The sequence below is a fragment of the Lingula anatina genome, chromosome 1 (assembly GCF_051362555.1).
Source record: "Lingula anatina isolate TDL-2025a chromosome 1, LinAna3.0, whole genome shotgun sequence".
In the NCBI taxonomy this organism is placed as follows: Eukaryota; Metazoa; Brachiopoda; class Lingulata; order Lingulida; family Lingulidae; genus Lingula; species Lingula anatina.
Window position 1 is genome coordinate 19,620,780 of NC_141767.1, and position 23,768 is coordinate 19,644,547.

Genomic DNA, 23,768 nt, shown 5'->3' on the forward strand with positions numbered 1-23,768 from the left:
TTGGATCACCACCAAAAACTATTCATCTGTTCCTTGGCCCACTTCTGACAGTTCCTGAAAATGTCATCAGAATCGGTCCATAACTTTTTCTGTAATGTTGCTAACAGACAGACAGACAGACAAACTAACGGAACCAAAAACATAACCTCCTTGGCGGAGGTAATGAGTTTTTTATACAGGTATTCAATCGCGGAAAACTACCAAAGAAGATGTACTGTAAAAGCATCAAATTCTGCAGCTACACTCGAGCATTAAGCTCACGGAACTCTTGGCGACTCACAATTTACAGATGGATCCTCTACTACACATCACAAGAGCTATTTTCTTTAAATTTTGCAAATTTTCACGTTCCCCCAAATCTTGTAATGATGATGGGAGACTTAAAGTTTAAGACCAACATTCTCGAGGTCCATAATGTTTGCTTGTTCGATGTCAAAGAAACCGATTGCCAATTTTCTTTTACCCTAGTCTACATTAACTTTTAACTTATAAAAAAGCTTGAATAAATTTCACTGTTTATTACGTATAACAAACAAATGAATTAAAACCCTGACTTAAACACCACTGGATATAAAATCAGTTCTTTGCATGGTTTTGAACTGGTCTCCCTGGTAGTTTCGTTATATTTGACTCTTGCGTTATTCATGCAAATCGAGCTTATGCATCATTTTATCACATTCAATTGATCTGTTTGTGTTGGTAATCTTCCATATTGGTTAAAGTTTCTAAAAGCACATTGTAGTTACAGAGGCCAAAACACAGAAGGAAGGAAGTAATTTAAAATGAACAGGATAAACAGATAATAACTTACTGTCCCATGAAGCTTTTTGCGCAAACTTTTATCTGTGTTTTGCTGCAATCGATATTCTCTATTATAGTACATTTCAGTGCACATTAGATTGATGCGGTGGCTGAGTTTGATCACTCGTCACATACGCTTCACCTGGTGTCTTGCATCTCCACAAACACCAATTTGTTTTTGAAATAGAATGAAAATAACTTGCATCCCTATCGACAGACATGAACAAACTTTTATTCACTGTATCATTTAACAGATCAACACATAATGTCGACGCATATATCGAATTTAGAGACGAGTTCTCCGTTTGTATAAAGAAACGTGTTCTTTACCTCAACTATCGCGTAATGGCCCTTGTATAATATCACCGAGGAAAAGAAAGGAAAATACTCACTAAACTTGATATTGTTTTGTCAGTGCGAATTACATTGCATTTTCCTAGTATTGCACACATCTTATGGGTGAGTGATCAATTGTTTTGCTTTGTGCATGATTATGGCAAATCTTCACATTTCTGACAAAATTCTTTTGTGACGTAGATTTTGAGTCTGGTGAGACGTTTAGGTCATATTGTAAAACTTACTCTTAAATAAAAATGAAACGGGATTTAAAAATTGCTTTTTTATTCATTAAATAACCTTAAACTTTTTTTAAATGTCAGTAGTAGACTATATTAAGAAAATAATCGTTTACATATTTCTAAGTTTATAAGGAATTTGAATAAAGATATGTGTCACTAAATAGGAAGAACACAATGTGAAATTTGACCAAAATCTGTCGTTACTAAACTTGTGAATCTTGTTAATATTTTTACTTATGCAACTTTCTTACAAAAGAGACAAGAGGTTAGGTTGTAATTGCAATTTTTTACATTTATAAAAGAAATACCATCGCTTTTTTCGTAACCACCAAGGTAAAGAAACCCCAAAACTATTCAAAGGTTTCTATCTATAAAGCCATTTAAGTCCAATCTTTTAGCTTTTAATTTATTTACGTAATGGAAGTTGGGGCTAATGAATTTCTTTTATGACGGATAAAATGAAATTTGTAACTTATAAACGAATCAATAAATCGGAATTTTTCTTAACGGTTTTGAATAAGGTAGACTCTATAACTTGTTGAAAGGCCCACAGAAAATAATGCTAAATTTTTCAGAAATTCTTAGCTATGGACCATAACTCGTACTGTATGCCTTTTATTAAATTTTCATTATCATTTTGCTTTTGCATTTTTAGCTGTCAGTCGTTTTCATATAAACAATCAGCCAGCAAGTGCAAACTTTACAACGTCGATGTGCTTGCGGGAGGAACTTGCAGAAAATATAGTACACAATATGCAATTTATTCTACGGCGGCTTGCAAAACCTCCGCAGTATCTCCAGTCACGGAAGGATACACGGCACAAGGTGAATGTTTACATATTACGTAAATGTAAAATGGTTAGTTGTAGGTTCCAGGAGGGTTTGGGATTCCGACAAAACAAACGCAACTTGATATAATCAAAGTGCATTAGACAAGGGGTTATTTACCAAAAAAGTTAATTCATTTGCGTAGGAACATTATAAACGTTGCAAACATCACAATTTTATAGTATTTGAATATTTTGATAAAAATTATGATGCGTATTTTTGAATTGGCTTTGACGTAATCGACGTCTTAACTGCATTGATGATGTGCGAGGCCATGTGTTTGTTTTACTTTGCTACGGAGTTCTGGCCTGTTGAAAACCAACAGCCAAAGGATTTTGCATTTTGTTCTTTTCAAAAACAGGCTATTTTACAAAATAAGCCTCCCCCTTCCTTATGATTTAGAATACGTAAAACGTGCAACTGTTAATATATCTATCTAATTCAGACCAATGTAGTTTCGATTTCTTTTGTTTGAGAAAACAATCCTGGGGCAACAAATTTCACTCTTTTACTCTAGATATTTCCACAACAGCCGGACCTCAACCAGTTGATGCCACAACAGCCGGAGCTCAACCGGTCATTGCCACAACAGCCGGGGCTCAACCAGTTGTCAACACAAAAGCAGGGGCTCAACCAGTTGTTGCCACAACAGCCTGGGCTCTACCAGTTGTCACCACAACGGCCGGGGGTCAACCAGTTGTCGCCACAACAGCCGGGGCTCAACCAGTTGTCGCCACAACAGCTGGGGGTCAACCAGTTGTCGCCACAACGGCCGGGGGTCAACCAGTTGTCGCCACAACGGCCGGGGGTCAACCAGTTGTCGCCACAACAGCCGGGGGTCAACCAGTTGTCGCCACAACGGCCGGGGGTCAACCAGTTGTCGCCACAACAGCCGGGGGTCAACCAGTTGTCGCCACAACAGCCGGGGGTCAACCAGTTGTCGCCACAACAGCCGGTCCTCAACCAGTTGTCGCCACAACAGCCGGGGGTCAACCAGTTGTCGCCACAACAGCCGGTCCTCAACCAGTTGTCGCCACAACAGCCGGTCCTCAACCAGTTGTCGCCACAACAGCTGGAGCTCAACCGGTCATTGCCACAACAGCCGGGGCTCAACCAGTTGTCGCCACAACAGCCGGTCCTCAACCAGTTGTCGCCACAACAGCCGGGGGTCAACCAATTGTTACCACAACAGCCGGAGCTCAACCAGATGCTACTACTACTTCAGCTTGTCCCACTACTGCCACCATTGTAGCTGATGTCTCTGCTGGAAACTGTTCTGCCTTCATCAGGTATGAAAACCATATCACATACGATGGCTCTACATCCCTTGCCAAATATGATTCTGGTGGCATTGGTAAGTGAAGTCTAATTTTTTTCTATCGGCAGTTTTCTATTTTACCATATTCTTAAACCTTAAATCTTATTACACCAAAATGTTATTACTGGCTTGCTATGTGTTTGGTTTGCCTTGATGTTGGATAATCTGCCGTATACATTATTGAATATGTAGCTTACTTGCTACAACTTGGATAAAAAAGCACTGTCAGTTTTTTAAAGACAATTGTATTTTGCACACCTGCGTCTTTTGTTTTGTGTATTTAAATGCAACGCTTTGTTGTTTTTTTCTCTAAAGGGTATACCGTGGAGGACTGTCAGGCGTTTTGTCTCGCGGAGAACACGTTCTACTGCACCGCAGCGAATCACTTTAGCGACTATGGCTATGGCCTCGGCTATTGCCAACTATTTGGTTACGTTCCCTACACAGAGAATTATGTAATTTCCTATAGAAAATACTGCACGGATGAGGCTCTAAGTACGTCTGTTAAGATACTTCGTTGTTATTGAGAAGCAACTGTTTTCGTTGTTTTAGATGGATATTTAGTTTTACATTCTTTATAAAATAAACGTATTTAGCGTGCTTTTTTTTGATGCTTTTCAAATAATCTTGCTTGAAAATGTAATTATTTTAATCAGTGTTCTGATATAATCTGACAAACTCTGACATTGCCATACATAATTTCTTTTCAGGTTCCTGTTACTTAGAAGAATTGGGTCAAAATCTTTCCGCATATTACACTCTTCAGTACACGGTGGGCAACAGTTCTTGTGCCTCACAGTGCCTTAACAAAGAACGCTGCGTTGGATACAGCACATTTACAACGTACAATCTCTGCCGGATTTTCGAACAAAGAAAAAATTCTCGATCGGGGGCCACTCTCTCTATTCGCGTACGCAAATGTGGATAAAAACTTCCACAGTTGAAAAAATGCGTGAAGATACGCCAACGTATAAGCAAAGACAAGATACTCAAACGCATCTACACACTCCTTGCACAAAGTGGCCTGCTCTCGACCTTGATCCCACCAAATCACGGGTCTTGGTCCTAAGTGAATGAAAAATAAGTAATATCCAACACTTCAGTTATAACGGCCACTAAAAATCAACCAGAATTCAACCGTTTAAACTCCACATACTCTAATCAATTTCACTTTCTAGGTTCTCTCGGAGAGTGGAAAAATTAGACGATACTGATTACTTTCACTTTCACTTTGCAACTCGAAGAAGATTATACTGTACAAGTTACATACAGAAAGATTTAGTTTTTTTTTAGATGTGTTGAGATAAGGATATGTATACAGTGCGACTATTTTGTCAACATTGGATTATTTTGGAAAGAGACCACACTTCAAAGAGCTCTTAATGAAAATAGTTTTATGCAATGTTAGATTTAATACAACTTTTAACATAATATTTATAAAAACCAGTACGACTCTGTATCTTACTATCTTATATAAATGTAATGATAAAATATTATTTATAACTTGTTAATTATGCGTTATTCTTCGGGTTGGAATTATTTTACTGACCTTCTACTTTATAGAATAAATAGCCGTGTATTGTTTGTACTTTCGCACTATGCTATATATAACGTCCAGCAGAGAGTATATTTTCTTACTGCAAAATGTACACATGGATAACTACCAATTTAAAAAAGTGTTCATTCATGCAATTATTTTCATGGCCATTCAGTCAACGACAATCAATAAACGAGACAAATTTCAGTGATAGTCTGATAAATAGATTAAACTAACAAGTCGCGTGGTAGTTATAAAACGCAATAAACAACTCCACAATTTACGTAGTGATTGCATGCACACCTTAAGGGCAGAAGTCAGGAATCATACACTCCGTTGACCGTCTGTTTATTTGTGTTAGGTCCTTGACTAGATCGATAAAAAGCCCAGGAAGATGACCATTAGTGGACGAGGCGGTGGCCACTAGTGGGGCTTAGGGAGTTATGATCAATTCATATTGTTTTGTCTCAAGGAAAAGGAAATTTGCATCCAGTTACTCGTGTGGTGTCTAAAACTCGGGCGCCGAAGGAAAAACACCAGTTTTGATCTTGACTGTGATTACACTGTGTCTAAAATGCGTCTCAGCGCTCCGCTGTTGGGTAAGTGTTATGCAAGAACGTTGCACAGATTTGATTTTAACATGCAAGTTTACTATTAAGAAATCGTTGTTATAATAGGATTATTCCCCTTTCGATGAAGCAAGTCATGTGCGTCTCATGCATACGTGATCTTATCTAGAAACAGTTAATGTTCATTTATCATTTTTCTTCTTCTTTGTATTAGACTTAAATCTCTCATTCATTTTGTTTTTGATGTCCATCACATTGGCAGATAGAAGTATAATTTTAAAACATATCAGTTTGACACCTAAGTAAATGTATGTGGGTCTTATGTGTATGTAATTCCCATATTTTAGTCCTCTCTGCCGTTGTATTGCTCACTGGCACAGTAGTACATGGGTGTCGACAGTTCTGTAAGCTACAAGACTGCACCGCGGATGGACACAGTAACCAATTGCTAACAGTGATCAACGATGCAACTGTTATGTACTGCATGCAAAGGTGTGGACAAGACGAAAGGCAAGTTGAGTTTTGCATGCATTTTAACATACATTTTGGGTATTTGTCTTTTTTGGGAGAGGATATTGCGCGCAGATTTTATGGACGAGCTTCATTTTTTGTAGATCAAACCAAATCAATTTGGTGTAATAAGTTTTTTCTTTGTTTTATTTTGTCATAAAGTATGGCAAATTTGACTTGCTCTTTTTTTCACTTATTAACACTTACATGAGAGATATATCTGACCAGTCATTCGTGTACAGACCAAGAAGTGCTTACAAGCTGTCGTAAAGGAATAAACGACTATGTTATGCAATTACCGCTTTATCGCTTAAAGAGATGACAACTGTTCATTTTGGCCAAAAAATGAATTTTCCTGGGGTAAAGAACAATTTTCCCATACTTACCAATGGTAAATGAATCCATTCCCACATTCAAAATAAGTCTGGTTTTTTTACTAAAATGTTTGGTTTTTTGTTATAATCTCTTAAGAGATTATTACAGAGTGTAGCCATCTATGGAGGTCGCGTGATGTGATGGCAAGCAGAAATTAGAAAATAATTGTGTTAACCGCCGTTTTGGGGGTAAAATAGAATTTATTGTATTTCTATGAGTTATTTACAATGTATTTATTGTGAAATATGGATATCGTACGAACGGTTGTTATCCCTTTAAAGGATTTGACTTAATTCATACTTATTCTAAAATGAGTTTTAAGATCCAATAAAAACAACCCTAAATATGAAAAATATTAAAAACATGTAAAGTAAAGATAATCATATAAGCGAAATCAAAAGCGAAACGACGATGCTGCATATATTGTATTAGACATTTAGATGATTTTATTGTTTGGTAACTTCTTTATACATGCATCCAATCGCAGATACAAGCAGTAGAAGATTCACTGAAAGAGCATCACATTTTGCAGTTACACTTGAGTGCTAAGCTCATGCAACTCGTGTGCTATATAATTCAAATTTCGAAGCCGAAGGAACCTCTGCTACACATTGAGAAGCTATTCATTAAAATCTAGCATTAAAATCGTGTAAGACCTGGCCTAAGCTATACAAACACATCCATGTGAATGGTAGGTTTTTTGTGACGGAAAACTTCTGGCGCTAAACGATAACTTTTCTGGAAAAGATCCTTCAGTTTTTCAAGAGAATGCATCTCATGTGGAATGATGGGTGAGTAAACGTTTAAAAACAACTCTCCCCGTAGTCTGCCACTCGTGGATGGATGGCACCCCGTCGATCTTTTATCACCATAATGATATATTGTTGACATCGAAAAAATGAGAATGAATTAAGTCAAAATGAAATACTCTTTCATTCTTAGCTCATACCAAGTTGTCATCTTAAAAGTTTTTGCTGATTTTTGAATGAATAGATTTTAAAAAAGTTAACTGAGCATTAAATTAAGAGGTGTCAAAAATGCAACTTGAATCAGTTTCATGGTGCTTTAATACTGCTTATACATATTGCTTGAATAATTCACTATCTTCTATGCCTTTAGGTCTACTTATGTGAACTGGTACATCATAACTTACTCATTGTGTTTATGTATGTAAAACGCGCTTATACATCATTAAATCGTATTCAGTTGATCTATTTATGCTGGCAATTTACCATATAAGTTACAGGGACTAAAAGAGGGATATTGACGTTGCAGAGACCAAAGCTAAGTGAAGTGAGAAGGAAATAATTTAACATAAACATGATAAACAGATAATAACTTACCATTAAGCCTTTGGTGATGACTTTTATCCACGTTTTGCAGCGATCGATAGTCTTAATTATAGCTTATTTCAGTGATGCGGTGGATAAATTTGTTCACTCACAAGAAACGCTTTACGGTTACCTTGCATCCTTTCATCCCTATCGACAGATTTGCACATATCTTTCATTCATTTAGCAGACCAACACAAATATAGAATTTAGATATGATGTTTCTGATTGCATAAAGAAACGTGTGTTCTTTACCTCATCTATCGTGGAATGGCACCTGAATAATGTCACTGAGAAAGGGAAATGAAAGCACTCACCAAATAATCGTTTGCTTTTCTAGGTTTATTTGGCGTTGGAATTAAGGTGTGTCTGTGAACTTTGACCAGTTTGACTGTTGTTTCTTCACTTGATTATCTTGCTAATTTATTTTACTAGTGCGACTTCCAAAAAAGAATATGCATGATGTTGTAATTGCATTTTTTTTACATATTTGTTATTTGTAAAAAAAAATACCATAAGCCTACATAGCCTTTACCACCAAGGTAAAGAAATTCCAAAACAATCCACAGGTTTCTATGAATAAAATTTTAAGTTCAAGTCACTTTGGAAATGGGGACAAATGAGTTTTACTATAGACGGCAAAAATGAAAATTCAATACTTACAAGCGCATTTATAGATCCTTTGGATGGATTTAAATGGGTGCTGATAATCTACAGAGAATAATTCTCACATATCGAGTTTTTTTCTTTTAATATAGTTTGCCTGTAACATATTGTATGCCTTTCACATAATTTGTCGTTATCATTTTGCATTTCCATTTTTTTAGCTGCCAGTCGTTCTCATACAAAGAGTCGGGCAGCAAGTGCAAACTTTACAGCGTCGATGTGCTTGCGGGAGGAGCTTGCAGAAAATATCATAGAAAATATGCAATTTATTCCACGACGGCTTGCAAAATCTCCGCAGTATCTCCAGTCACCGAAGGGTACACGACACAAGGTAACTTTTATATTGAATACCGTAAACTAGATGATTTACATTTTATTATTTTCAAAAACAGGATATTTTATCCCTCACCCCAACCAAACCATATGATGTGAAATGGCAAAAAGTAAAGTGTACAGAATAGTATATGTGCTTTTAGTATAGGCCTAGTTTATTCCGTATTTCTGAAATTTTAATTTCTTTTAAACAAGAACCTGTTGATTTAAAATTTAAATGCATGCAACCCCTTCCTTATGATTTAGGATAAGTTAAACACGCAACTGTCAGTATATCTTTGTAGGCCAAAACAACGTCGTTTATATTTTTTTGTATAAGCAAACAATCCTTGTGCAATAACTTACCCTTTCACTCTAAATATTTCCACAACAGCTGGGGCTCAACCAGTGGTAGCCACAACAGCCAGGGCTCAACCAGTTGTTGCCCCAACAGCCGGGGCTGAACCAGTGGTAGCAACAACAGGCGGGATTCAGCCGGTTATTGCCACAATAGCCGGCGCTCAACCAGTTGATGTCACAACATCCGGGTCTGAAGCAGTTGTTACCACAACCAGTGCTCAACCAGATACTACAACCACTTCAGCTTATTCCACTACTGCCACCAATGCAGCTGGTGCCGCTGCTGGAAACTGTTCTGCCTTCGATACATATGATCATATGGTCACAACCGATGGTTCTAATTCCCTTGCTAAATATGATAATAGTGGCACTGGTAAGAAAAAAGTAATTTTCTCTATCTTCAGTCTTCCATCTTGCCATATTCTCTAGTCGTTTTAATTATTTCATTACACCTAAAACTGTTGATAACTTGTGTTGATACTGGGTAATCTAGACAAGCAGGTCACAGAAAGAACATAGTCAGTCTTTTAAAGGAAAATATTTTACGCAATGACTCGTTTGTTGTCTTTCAAAGGGTATACCGTGGCGGACTGTCAGGCATTTTGTCTTGCGGAGAACACGTTCCACTGCACCGCAACAATACATTATAGCGACTACGGTTATGGCCATGGGTACTGCCTTCACTTTGGCTTTAGTCCCTACGTTGAGCCCTCTGCAATATCCTACAGAAGATACTGCACGGATGAGGCCCTGAGTACGTCGTGAGAGAGTATATCGTTTTCATAAGTTAGGAGATTATTTTTACATTTTTAAAATTAGAAGACAACCCTCAAGTAAAACGTATTTCACACGCAGCTTTGCTTTTTTTCTTTTCGCTCAATGGATTCAAATATTTTTGCTTCAATAGATCATCTTTCGTGAATCACGTACACACGTATGTTGTAATCAGTGACGATGTTTTCATGATGATATTTCGTTTATTACTGCTGAAATGATTTTGTATATTGTACATTTGATTATGCCATATATTTTTCAGGTTCTTGTTACTTAGAAGAAGTGGGTCAAAATCTTGGCATATACTACACAGTCCAGTACTCCTTGGATAACAGTACTTGTGCAACGCGATGCTTTGACAGAGAACGCTGCATTGGATACAACACATTTACAGGAGGGCATAATCGCTGCAGACTATTCGAACAAAGAAAAATGTCGCGATATGGGGCCACCCTTTCTATTCGCCTCCGAAAATGTGGATAAAAACTACTTAATTGAAATATGTAGGCACACGTGCAGTGTTTTACCAACGTAAGCGTATAAACAAAAACAAAATAAGGATTTAGTACATTTTTCTGTTTTATGATGACATAATGCGTACAGTGTGGTTCTTTTGTCAACACGCAGAATATAAAACATGCGTGATTTGCATTAAAAAAACACTTTAAAGCAATTCTAAATAAAAACAGTATTATTTCTTGTGAGATTCCAGACTGAAGTTTGACGTAATATTTATGTATAAAAATAGTGCAATTTTGTATTTAATCATCTTTATATAGAATAATATTAAGTATTGTTCATAATATTCATTATGCATAATTCTTCAATTACTACACACTACTTTCATTCTTATTAAAGAGAAAAATGTTTGGCAAGTTAATTTAAGTGCATTTTTTCAATTACAATGAAGGTCAACAAAAATTAAGGCAAGAAAAAGCGATAAGTTAATTAAAGTATGTAGCTGCCCTAGATTTTGAGGAAATGATCATTTTTCTATTACACAAATTTAACTTTGAAAATTAAGAAAAAAATTCATCTGCCATTCGTTTGGCTAATGGCAAAATTTTTAATAACCTAGGAAAAAACTTTATCCAGTCGTTTTTATGTTAAAAAATATCCCATACTGTGGACTTAACATCCTCCTCCAAAAATATATATACATATAACAAATAATACCAACTGACCTTTAAATTTAACTGCTACACCTGTTCAAAATCATATCTTTCAAATGGATTTGGTGTTCCAACCTCACTTACAATGACTACATTCCTCAAACAACTTATCACATTTGTCTGGCCTTAAGAAACTTCGGAACTGTTTAATTTGTTCTGGTTGTCACATTGTGAACAATATTTTCATCAATGATTTATATCATATAAAAAAGTACAATTAAAAACATTCAGCTGATTCAAATGATGGCTTCATTTAACAAGACAGCAAAGCTGGAAAATACACAGACACTAATGGCAAAAAAAAGTCCTAGCTGAAAGGTTCAGATCTAGCAAATTTGAGGTAAAACTAAAGTTGGAATTTATGGGGCAAATGTTGCCAAATGTTGCAGATTTTCAAGCTGCACTAAATTTCCTCATGAATTTAGAGTAAAGTTTGGCACTTTTAAAATAGGGTAAACAGCTGGAAAAAAAATCATGATTTTTGAAATGAACCTATTTTTTTGCCAAACAAAGCCACTCTGTAAATTGAAAGTAAAAAAAAAAAAAAAAAAAATACAGTTTGGCACTTATATGGTGAACAACCTACAGACATGTCACTGGGGTTTATGGTCAGAAAAAATACAAACGCACACAGTGTCTGTATATAAAAATGAAAAAATAAAATAAACTGTTGCAAATTTCATATAAAATCACTTTTTAACAAGCTTTTTTTTAAACAAAAATGACTTAAACCTTAACACTGCAATAAATAAATTAAATAACAAAGTCAAGCTCTTTTGTGAGATTCACATCAACCATAAGCTGGTGACCAAGTGCATAAATAATATATATACATATGCATAACTTTTGCTTTGTGTACATTTGAATAAAAACAACATATTTATAATGATATAATGAGTAATGTATAATTAATCTCACCCCTGTCCCTACACTTCACACTGGCAAGAGAACCTTGCACACAGTAATTAATAATAACTATTAAAACAAACAAACCAATGAAAAAATGTCATTCTTGTCTTGTTCCATAGTTATTTATACAAGCAGGCAACAAGTACATGCACTATAAAACACACAATTGTTTCCCCTGATCACAAAGTCAGCTGCATCTGAGACGAAATGTTGCTGCCTGATAAAAAGAGACCCGTAAGTTGTCAATCAAGTCAATCCAAACCCCTTTCCGTGCTCTATGGCAACCATCAGTTTACTTTGTAGTTTCTCTTTGGTGGCGTAAGATGGAAGCAGAAGACGATTGAAACAAGTCATTGCAGTGGGCAACCTAGAAAAATAAATTAGAACAAGATCATGCCAGGGGGATCAAGGCCAAGTCTAAGTTACTGTAAGCAGGGGCGGATCCAGAGATATTTTCTGACAGTCTTCTAAATTATCTTTGTTAATCCATCCTCCATTTTTGACCGTCTTCTGACAGAAAACATCATACACCCGTCAATGTAAACTTAAAAATCTGACCATCTTCCGGAAGACCCAGAAGACGGCCTAAATCCGCCCCTGGTAAGTATTTAATTTATTCACATAATATTATACATAATATTATATAGTTATAAAACTGAGATATACTAAAATTGAAATACCATAGTTGTATTAATCATTATCCCTCTGGTTTGGTGATGCAATCACTGATGTTTGCTTGATCAGATCAATTTATCATTTTATGTAATACCTTTGAAAATATCGGAACAAAAACCTGTTTTATCTATACTGATTATTGTTAATTCTACCTAACACTGTCATTGTCACTGTAAGAAACTGGATGCAAATCTTTAGAATCTATAACTGGGTGTTACGCCACCATTACCTGTCACAGTCTCCGCCATTACGCTGTATGACTATTGGCAAATGGGACAGTCCCTTGAGTGGGACTCTATCACTCCCTGTGATAAAGTGTAATAGCTGCCTTTTCTGATCCTGGGTCATCTGGTGCACTACTTCCCAGAATGCCCTGACTGTCCTGTGACTCACATAGTATCCGTCATCATATGCTGCAGATTTCTCCAATGCTTCAAAATCCTGAAGAATGAAGGCAAAATGTGATTTATAAGGTAACTTATTCATGCTGCAGTCAACAACATCTCAAGGTTGAATGCAAGCTTAACAAAAACCTGGGACAAAAAACTACAAATTCATCTTCCCCTTATTATACAATCACAGAATTAGGCTGCATTTTTTCTGACATCTTCATTTAACATCTTAAAAAACTCATGCAGTACTTACAAGCTCTGTACTTCCACACACAAGCAACTCTATTTCATCAGGACTGAACAGTGCTAGGGACTCCTTCCTACACACAGAGTGGAAACCCCTGCTGAAAGCCTGTAAGATATCATAAAATAACCACACACACAAAGAGGATCCTGTGACCAGGGTTGGGGTGGTGGGAACTTTTGCATGAAAGCATTTTCTTGAAGTGACTATCTTGCTCCTGTATTTTGAAATTTTGATGTCCTTCTATACCATATTAACTATTACCTTATTCTAATTACGATTTATTTTGGCTAGAGATAGTAAAACAAACAGAAAGTTATTTTGATAATGTTACCATTGAAATGGTTCCAATTTTTTATTTACTTGGTTTGTTTTTTATCCAAAGAATGGAAGAAACAATTCAATGCAGCAGCTAGTTTAGATGGACATATAAACTTACTTCAAATTGTTTGGCAATGCTCTCAGTGAGTAAATAATCCACATATCTTCTCACAAAGTGGTGTTTATTCTGAAATATTGAATTACATTAGGTTCTAATTCAAGAATCAATGTCAGGTTTTGTATAAAACAGCTTTTGTTAAGGTGAGAAACATTACTCTACGAAAACAGTAAGATTTTAAACATTGTGAATACTCTTTCTGCACAAAGACCAATGTCAACTGTATTTCCCACCTATGCAAATTTGTGTCAACAAATGGTTTTCCCCAGGTCAAATATTTTCTCAGTTAATGGGTGCATAAATTTTATATAATGTCATAAATACCTTCTGTGTAACTGGAATGTCAGCTCCATTGGGAACTAAGTCTACTTCTGTGGTGAGGTCATAAGACTGGACGGATACCTGCAGCAATATTTAACAAGATATCAATACATGGTTTAATTACACAAAATACAAGTACAAACAACTAAATCATGAATTAATTTGCATCATCCAAAGCAACAACTCAAAATCCGAAGCAGTTGGGAAAAAAAATCATGACCAACCAGAAAATTCCATAGAGATAACATACCTGGAATGATTGACAGAACACGTCTTCTATATCGTCTCCCTCGTAGTTCAGCAGCTCCATTAAACCATGGCCAAGAGCAGGGTCTGCATCCATCAGGTCAGCCAAGCTCAGTGGCAGGGCCTGCAGTTTTTTATACAAGGCATTGGGAAACCTGACATCCAGTATCACACCATTGTACAGAGCAAGGCCTAGAGAGGAAGAGTAAGAGAAAACTTATCTGGATTTTTAAAAAAATAACCTTTCCAACACCTGACTGTTTGACAAACAACACACTAATTTTTCTAACATTCCAATGACTTGATAAAACGCACCATATAAAGGAAAAAATAGACAGTTAAGTTGGCAAATATACAGAAACTTAAAAGAAAGTAATTCATGTTAATCCATTTTAACATAAAAAGGCACATTCCAGTAAAGAATAACTTCTTCAAAAGTAATCAGATCATGCTGATTTTTGACAGGAACCTGCCTCTTATATCAAACAGAGCCAATGTAAGTAAATCAAAATTATATAGAGTGAACAACAGACAGCAAAGACATGCAGACAGTACTTAGAATATATAGACACATTCAATATATGGCTATTTAAATCTTAAGTCAAAGTGGATCCATAAAAGCTATTACTTACCCAAAACAATACCAACCATCTCAAATTCATCTTCATTGTCAGTCTCAGAACCTGTTAAAAGACGGAATTTTGACTTTCAATTGTTCAGGATGCATTAAATATAATATGCAACATTAAGGATTTCTTGTGTGTCGTACATGACTTGGCCTAATCTACCTGTCCAAATCATAGTAAGAATACATCTAATTCTAAGTCTACTCTGGCATAAGCTTAATCTCAAACTGTGATAAAAGTCCAATCACTTGAAAACAACTTACTCTTAAACCACAAGCTCCTTGTTTCCTCTGAGTAAGCAAACATTCCATAAGCAGGATCAAAGACTTTCTGGCAGATCAAATGGAAGAACTCCTTCTGAAGACCTCCCATGTCTAGTCCCTAAAGGATAAGTATAACAAGTATTAATATATGAATATACAATGAAAATTATAACATTTTAATTTAGTTTTTGAAACATATATTTTTAAATAGGGTGTACTGCATTTAAAAATGTTCGTTAAGGGCCACAGGCTCAGATCACTTAACTTCATTTTGATGAAAACAAAGAGTCAGAATCTTCCTCAACTTGTTTGGAAGAGGATCAGAAAGAAAGGTCTATAAAAGCTGAATAAAAAAAAAGACATTTTAAACTTTATTAAATTCTTAGAATTATTACATTATTTCTACAGCCTGTTTTGCAATTAATTTCTTCACAGCTTCTCCACAATTACCTGCTCGCCCCCTCCGACATATTTAATCTTCAATGGTTTCTTCAGATCCACGGCTTTCAGTTTTATTTCATTGATAGCATCTTCCAGGAGATTCTCTCTTCTCACATTCAGTACAAGATATGGACACATTGCAGACTTCACCGAGTCTGTAAGGTTGGGCTTCCTGGAAGAAAAAATCTTTTCACATAAGTTGAAGCTATAAGAATAAGTGTCCTGAATGGCACATTTTGCAAGGGAATATTTGCTGAATAGAGTATTTGGATATATAATAGTAAAAATAATAACTAATATAAAAGTGTTAAATAGAAGTCTGATCTTCTAAATAATTTAATGATTGATTTTCTTTATATAATTCATTATTAATAAAAAATTCTCACCTGTTCACTTCTCTCAAATACTTCAACACCTGGTTCACTCTCTACAATAAAAATAATAATAAACCTTTAAAAAAATATGACCACAACTGATAGAGATCACTGAGAGATGTGGAAATGTAGCCTCACATTAAAACTTCAATTCTGTTAAGTTAAAAATCACGCCTAATTTCACTAGACAGAGATAAAAACAACTACTTTCAATTAGAGCTCTGGTATGATATTTTGTACTGACTAAACATGGAGTCATTCTGCATGCTTACAGCTTGGTGTAATATAGCCTCCTGGTACTCCTTCCTCATCTGTACCACAGCATCCAAGTGTAACACATGGACCTTGGACTAAAATCAAGCAACAACTCACTTTTAACACTCTTTAAACATTCAAATAACAGCATTTAAGTGGAAACCAATCTCTCAATAACACGGGTTTTATAATCCAAAGATTCGTTTTTGCTGTGATAACCAAGCTATTAAGGCCAATTAAGATGCAAAATTTAAAATATGTTATTTGATTCCTTGCCCTCATTTTAAAGCACATTCTTACCGATGGGTCCATGATGAAGGGAAAGTCAAGAAGACACAGCTTTGTTGGTGTCTGGTCTGATCCCTCTCCTCTAGAGTACCAGAGCTCATATTCGGCTCTGTAGTCTAGTTTCCTAAAAAATTAAAATATTTTAAACCACTTTGTAGAATGGAAGGTTCACCCCAACATTTATAGAGGTATTTTGTTTGTATGCAATTGCATTTTACTCAATGGTCAAAAGTCAAATAAATGAATTAATAATCAATTTTAGAAACAACCACTCTGTTTTAGTTTTCATTTTGCTAAAAACAAATATAATACAGTGAGCTAAGGACAATCTGATTCCTTGTAACATCTTAAAAAATATCAGCAAGACTGATTCTTACATGGATAACTTACATAATATGTATGAAGAGACTCACATGCATTTCCTGAGTCAAGAAAATATGTAAAACAAAGGAAAAAAATTGAAATAACATGTTGCATACCTTGATAACTCTGTGACATAAAATAACTTGGATGGTATTAGAGGCTTCCCACATGTCTCAGCTGCAAATAGGTTGGCCTCAAAGAACACAGCAAGGGTTTGAGCAATATCAATAAGGTCAGCATTGGTCCTATGATATAAAATGGATACTTAATTAATAGTGGGAAATTTCACAATGTCAGTGGTAAACCAACTTGAAAGCCCAAATTTTGAATTTCCAAAGCCTAAACAACAACAACAACAACAAAAAATAATAATAATAATAACAGGGAATTCAATATGATGTGATTCGTATACAGCCAAGAAGAGTAATAGCACTATCAAATGCCTTTCGTTTAATTGAATTCAATGGCAGTAAGACATATTATTAACTCAGCACAATGCTAAGATGGAAAAAAATACCTTTGGTTTGGTTTCAGTGACAACATGAAATGGTCCTTGTATATCCCCATGATTCTCCTCTCAAAGATCTCGCTGTCATATGTGGACAGAGCTCTGACCAGAGATACCCTGCCCATCTCACCAAGGTTGGCTATTACTTTACATAACTTTTGTCTCAGCTCATGGTTCCTTCTCTTTCTGAAGAGAGGGCACTCCAACAGGATTAAAATCTTTAAGAAAAATGAGTAAACAAAATAAAACAATAATAAAGCACAAAATTGCCTACTTAATTGTTAAAAAAAAGAGAAACTGCCAATTTTTACTGAAAAAAGTTAAAGAGTGTAGCTAAATATCTGGCTATGTGAAAAAGCATTTTTATTACGCTATTCTTGTATTAAAAGACAATTTAAATGATCTTGAAATAAATACATGTAGTGAAAGCAAGAAGACCAAACTCACAATGGTTTAAAAATTATAATACAGTACAAGACATATCTCATACATTATTCAATTTAAGAAACTTTGAAGAAAACCAATATTCAGACTCACTGGATTGATCCCTATATATCCCATCCCCTGCTGGACTAGTGTGGTCAACAATATGTCTATGGAGTTGGATAATACTGAGTGGAATTGATCCTGAAAATAAAACCAACCAAAAAATTATGATTCCATCTAATTATCTTCTCAACATGTGAAAGGAACACAGCAGAAACTTTGAGCTAGATCTTTTATTCACCTAATAAAAAGGAAGACGCAGTTTCTGTTTTTGAACAATATTGAATAATAAAACATAGTTAACATTAAATTACACCTAAAGTTAGTATTTTAAAAAAGCGTTGCTACTTACAAATGGTGCTAAAGTCATTAACAAAGTGAATGCCTCTCTTACTGCTTTCAAGTTCAAATTAGTAGGACTGGCCTCTTTCTGATCATTTATCTGAAAAAGCCCATAATTCATAAATGTAACATAACAGGAGAAATTTGTGAAAAAAAAAAAAAAATATGCAAAATTTCATGCTCTTACATTTGTGACTTATGAAATCCATTGCTGTTTTGCTTTCAATTAATCTACATAATGTATACAAATAAATACACTGCACATATAATTATTTGTCAAAAGTAAGATTTTTTGTTGAAAATACAAGTAAAGAATTTAAAACTATATATCAAAATTATTTGATAAACATTCAGCATACCCATACACTATTCCAGTTGCAAATGTTCTTCAATTGAAATTTTGAAACATGAAACCAAGAAAATAAATTCTGATCTTTCACATCTTTCATGAAATATTCATTCACTATCATGCTTTATAAACCCCCCAAATCCACATCTCATGATGTCTTGGGTGGTAATGCTTGCTTTAGGGGTGTACCCATCACCCTTGGGAAGGTCTGAGACTAGAGTCACCAACCCCTACTGTATTTGAAGGGGTCCCTCTAGCAGGGGGCTGTCTAAAAGGACAGGTGAACCCACTAGAAACTGGCTGGGTGAGGCATTTGGGCAAAAGATACTGTTCCACCCCTGTGGGCAGTTGATGCCATATGTCTGTGCTCTTAGTTGGAAAGGTTCATGGCTGGCTGACGAAGTGTAATATGCAAGATGATGCACTGCATCATAACTCAATTCAGACTACTCTACCACCTGGGCCCTCCTTTTATTCTTAAAAAATAATTATAGGGTGAAGCCTATGGTTATTTTTAGTATTTGGTCCATAGTTAGATCTACAATGTAAAAGCACAGTTACTTACTAGAAAACTTTTATTCACAGATGCTGGAGATGTGCAGACAGTTCTCACAGTGTTGAGCAAAAATGAGGAATCTGAAGTTTCTTCATATTTTTGAGCAGCAGCCTACAAAGAGAGAAGAGAGAGTTTTTGGTTGTAAAAATTCATAAAAGCAATATAACACTATAACACTGTTCAATAGATTGGCAATATGTAAAGTGAAATGTTGTGGACAATCGCACAGTACACAGGTTCTTTCACATGGCCTGTCGGCAAATCCACATTTTACTCTCTGTGACCAACAGGGAGTGTATTAGTGTTCTCAGCATACACACCCATAGAGTCAGTCACATTTTGGTAGGTATCAACTTTAAACTTATACTACCACAATGATTTTACATCAAAGCCTTAAAGATAATATTTTCACAAATTAATCTTCAACTGAAAGGTTGCTCTTTGTCTTAAATCACAAGTATCACCCTCCCCCCCCCCCAAAAAAAAAAAAAAAAAATAAAATAAAATAAAAAATAAATAAATAAATAAATAAATAAATAAAAATGCTAGGATCAGACTAACATTGTCTTTGCCAAACTGTTAAATTTTTTGATGACCCAATTCTTAATAGAGTTTTATTAAAAAGTCTTAAGAGTCTCAGGAATACCTCTAGCATAGGCAATGTCAGGTGGGTGAGAGAGAACTCGTTTGAGTCCCCAACTGTCATCTCCAAACTAAGCTGTCTTTCAAATTCATCAAGTTGAGCATGAGCGTGAGCAAGATCTTCATTGGAGCCATACACCTGCATTGGGCTAGAGTTCTTAGGAGATAAGCTACCTAGATTACTGCATGGAGAACCTGGGAGTCCAAAGTCACCACTTCCTAAGCTGTCCAGGCTAGAGAAAATAATGTTAAATAAATAAATTTAATAAAATAATAATAAAAAAATAAAAACTTAACATCAAGCTTCTAAGCATATTTCTTACTTGATTACACTTTCTTAGGCAAGTTCAAATGTGTTGTCTAATACAATGCACCATTTTAACAATGTTTTGAGAAAAGGATAAATAGTACAGAAACACTTTTCATGAACCTTCAAGTTACCTGCTTTGGTTAGAAAGATCCTCTTTCTCTCCTCTGAACACATTCCCAAAGCTTGAACTAATACTCTGTTTTATCAGCTTTCCCGTCTTGCTTACAATTGTCTTTCCAGCATTAGACAAGTTGGTCAAGCTGTAACTATTCAGCAGCACAGAGTCTTTTGCTCTTTGTTTGATCATATCCCTTGGAAGTAAGTCTTGGTAACGCACATTTGAACTGGTCTGATATAAGGTAGAGGCATCAAATTTGGGTAAGTCATATGGCTGAACTGTTGGTTTCCCACTTTCCAGCTGCTTGGGTGTCTTGAACAAGGAGTCAAACGGTGTTGTGCTCAATAATACTTGCATGAAAGGTTTTGGTTCCTGTGCATCATCTCCCTTTAAAATCTAAATATAGAAAATAAAAATAATATAAGATAAAATAAACCATGATATTACACAAAAAAGTTTGAAAGTGGAAACATGACCTAACTCATGAGCCATTATGGTCCATTTTTACTGGTGTTACAATATTCTTAAAATCATAAGAAAATTTAAAGCAGGCAGTTTCTATCCAAATTATTCAAATGTTGTGGTTATTCACACAGTATGCTGGTTTAACTTAGCATCCTGCCGGTTTATCCACTTTTATCTCTGTGGCTTAATATCAAGCAAGTATCAGTTATCTTAAGAATACACACTTTCACGCAGCCACAGAAAAAAAACATTTATTGAAGCAATTATTACTATTTTGTATGTAAAATTTGCATTTTCATTTAACCCCATCAGAGAAGATTCCACTCATCTTTGTGCAGTCAACATGCTGTCCACTATATAATACAATAATTCAAATAAAAAAAATTTATCATCAATATAAAAGTTAAATTGTTCAAAAATATTGTGTGAAAACTTACACTATCTGGAATAACTCTTCCCTTAAATCTGTCTTTGGCACACATGAATGGTCTGTTGGTGGAGGCCAGCTCCACACTGTACACAAGAGCTGTGGCTAGGTCAAACTTCTTCCCATCTGAATTAATAAATAAATAAATGAAAATAAAATAAATCAATTTATAGCCTTGTTTAAGTGTTTCTGATTATTATTCTGTGTGGTCTTCCAACATTACCACAATTTATTTAACGCTGTCCCTAAAAATTTATTTGAAACGTTTACAATACATAATGTGAATTCAACTGAACCGAACATTTAAGAAAATGTGAATGCTTCTTTATGAAATTACTTAGGAAATAACTGACTATTACTCAAACTTGCATCACCTGAGATTTTTGACGAACAAGGAAGAAAAAAGTGGCAAACTTACCTTTAGAACTTTTGCAAAACTTGTTTTTACAATTATCATTTCCACATCCTTCAGTCATTTGATAAAAGTAAGTTTTGACAGACTCTTCAAATATTATCTGAAAGGAGTAACAAAAGAACATTATCTAAACCCTTATTAAAACTGGGGCTGTAAAACATTATTGCTTCTAACGATTGAATACATTCCTTTTAATATATACACTGAAAAGAATTTTGTATCAAACATCTGAAATATTCAAATCAGCAAAAAAAAAAATAATAATAATAATAAATAATAATAATAAATAAATAAATAAAAACAAAAATAAAAAATCTGGCAGGTAAACAGTTCATGAAGATGTGAAAATAGTTGCATTGGATCTTAGTCTGTCAGAGTGAACAGACTAAACAGTCAACAGGTAAATAAAAATTTCAGGATCTATCATAAGTTCATGAAGACTAAGCTTAAAAATGAACATTGTGAAGGAAACAAAATATGTTTTTGATATACAGCAACAGTTCAGAAGCAAAATAATTCATTGACAATAAGATGGTTAATAAAATCAATATTATAGTATACTAAATTATCTCACATGTACTCCTCGACACAAGATAATAACAAACCTTTGCAACATTTCCTTCTGTGTTTGGCTTGTCATAACTTCTAGGAGGTAAAGCTTCCTGCAAGGAAGACAAGAGAAAAGCCGTGACAATTGAGTCTAACAAGTCACACAGCAATTGTCTGTTGGATAAGTATGTGCAACTACATGTAATATATAAAATCCATAATTTGTAATGACAACATCATCACGAGTACATAATATTAACAAATATCTTATGAACAGACACAAACTTTCTGTAAGACTTTTACATTCTTTTACCTTTATAGACAAGTTGCTATCTGATAGAGCAGCTAAGTTACTGGCACTCACAGCTCTGAAAGGACAAATGTGTAACTGTGAAAATACTATGAGGTCATATATAAAGAAAACTAGATCTGTATGTTTATCAAAGAAAAAATAATAATAATAAATAAATAAAAAAAAAATTACTATTTAGATTTTAATAAGACATTAATGACATCTTATCTCAGACCAAACATACACATACTGTGCTTAAATAGGGTATCATAATCAGATTTTTACAACCTAATTTTAGTAAAAATTACCTGGTTTTCAGCGTTTCCAAAACTGCACCTTCCTTTTTCTTAGTTGGAGTAAGATTGGTCATAGAATTACTCAAAGGAAGTTTCAGATGAGCCCTGGATAAAAATATCTTTTAAACATGAATATATGACAAAAACCCTCTGTCAAAAATAAACTATTTGAGATATGTCAAATATGTACCCACAACTGGTACCGTTTGAAATTAACCTGAAAGTTAAATGTAATACATGTTATTGTATAAAATATGAATAAACAAGGTTGGAGTCAATAAATTTACCTTGAAATTTTTTCTTTTCTTTTCCTTGCCACATTTGGCAGCGAACCTCTTCGAGCTGCAGGTGGTTTACCAAAGGGCACAGCAAAACCTTCTGCTTGGGAACGAAAATATTGTCAGTAAGTTCAACATGTAAAACTAGGGAAAATAGGATCTAAGCACAATCAATCTGTCATATTATCAGGGAGAGAGTATGCTCCAAAAACAAAGCTATAATACGTAAATAAAAATTTAGAAAATATGACATGATTATAGTTGGATATGTCTACATTTCCCCTCCCACAGGAGGATGGGACCCCAGTAGCATGGAATATTTATGATTGCCTGATTGAAATATTTGTTAATTTTCTTGTCAACTTCACTATTATCAAAGTAATCATTACAAATATTACACCTGTTGCTTTCACTCCAACAAATTTATCAGACGTTCTTTGGCAACAACACCATTAATTAAACGTCAATATCAATACTGGTGCAATCAATGTTTACAAATTATAGTACACGATATTCAGCTTCTTTAGTAACTGCACTGAAAGCATTTACAAAAATATTTTCAAGGAATTTTGATGAGATACAAACCCGCATCTCGAATCTCAGCATCTAATACGCCCGCAGTGGCCATAATTTGACCGAAAAAATAATTCAGTGATCACATAATTCTGTCACAGGTGTAACATGTAACGAAGTACGCTTCATTCATCGGTTACAATTTTGGCAGATCTCGTACCCGACGACAACCTGCGAGATGAGAATGGAGCTAGC

The 23,768-nt window shown here is 34.9% G+C and overlaps 3 protein-coding genes and 1 non-coding gene across 5 annotated transcripts; 3 read left to right on the forward strand and 1 right to left on the reverse strand.

The window, feature by feature from the left end:
• Nucleotides 1–1,959: 1,959 nt before the first annotated feature.
• LOC106151397 (uncharacterized) lies at nucleotides 1,960–8,841 on the forward strand. Its single transcript, XM_087001957.1, has 8 exons — nucleotides 1,960–2,204; nucleotides 2,725–2,963; nucleotides 2,995–3,053; nucleotides 3,085–3,561; nucleotides 3,841–4,020; nucleotides 4,236–5,661; nucleotides 5,979–6,141; nucleotides 8,675–8,841. Exons 1-6 carry the CDS (start codon nucleotides 2,091–2,093, stop codon nucleotides 4,451–4,453), a joined length of 1,287 nt encoding a protein of 428 aa, XP_086858083.1. The 5' UTR covers nucleotides 1,960–2,090; the 3' UTR covers nucleotides 4,454–5,661; nucleotides 5,979–6,141; nucleotides 8,675–8,841.
• On the forward strand, nucleotides 7,304–11,134 carry LOC106151407 (uncharacterized). The gene is made up of 5 exons (XM_013524651.2): nucleotides 7,304–7,307; nucleotides 8,675–8,830; nucleotides 9,166–9,558; nucleotides 9,760–9,939; nucleotides 10,222–11,134. Exons 1-5 carry the CDS (start codon nucleotides 7,304–7,306, stop codon nucleotides 10,440–10,442), a joined length of 954 nt encoding a protein of 317 aa, XP_013380105.2. The 3' UTR covers nucleotides 10,443–11,134.
• A 383-nt stretch (nucleotides 11,135–11,517) lies between these two features.
• Nucleotides 11,518–23,767, reverse strand: LOC106151400 (putative E3 ubiquitin-protein ligase HECTD2). 2 transcript variants are annotated; one of them, XM_013524644.2, is made up of 26 exons: nucleotides 23,586–23,767; nucleotides 23,010–23,100; nucleotides 22,735–22,827; nucleotides 22,448–22,502; nucleotides 22,191–22,247; nucleotides 21,589–21,685; nucleotides 21,181–21,296; nucleotides 20,292–20,674; nucleotides 19,855–20,083; nucleotides 19,218–19,319; nucleotides 18,314–18,403; nucleotides 18,013–18,102; nucleotides 17,485–17,693; nucleotides 17,084–17,212; nucleotides 16,617–16,728; nucleotides 16,334–16,411; nucleotides 16,074–16,114; nucleotides 15,697–15,859; nucleotides 15,247–15,364; nucleotides 14,990–15,040; nucleotides 14,362–14,549; nucleotides 14,115–14,192; nucleotides 13,791–13,859; nucleotides 13,361–13,459; nucleotides 12,945–13,156; nucleotides 11,518–12,407 (listed from the first exon to the last, which is right to left on the reverse strand). In XM_013524644.2, the coding sequence occupies exons 1-26, from the start codon at nucleotides 23,626–23,628 to the stop codon at nucleotides 12,287–12,289; spliced, it is 3,114 nt and encodes a 1,037-aa protein (XP_013380098.2). In that variant the 5' UTR covers nucleotides 23,629–23,767; the 3' UTR covers nucleotides 11,518–12,286. The 2 variants fall into 2 exon arrangements, with proteins under 2 accessions (XP_013380098.2, XP_086868602.1); XM_087012476.1 differs by having other exon boundaries at nucleotides 23,010–23,103; nucleotides 23,586–23,746.
• LOC147764071 (Nuclear RNase P) lies at nucleotides 18,814–19,111 on the forward strand. The gene has a single exon (XR_015332597.1).
• Nucleotide 23,768: the final 1 nt, after the last annotated feature.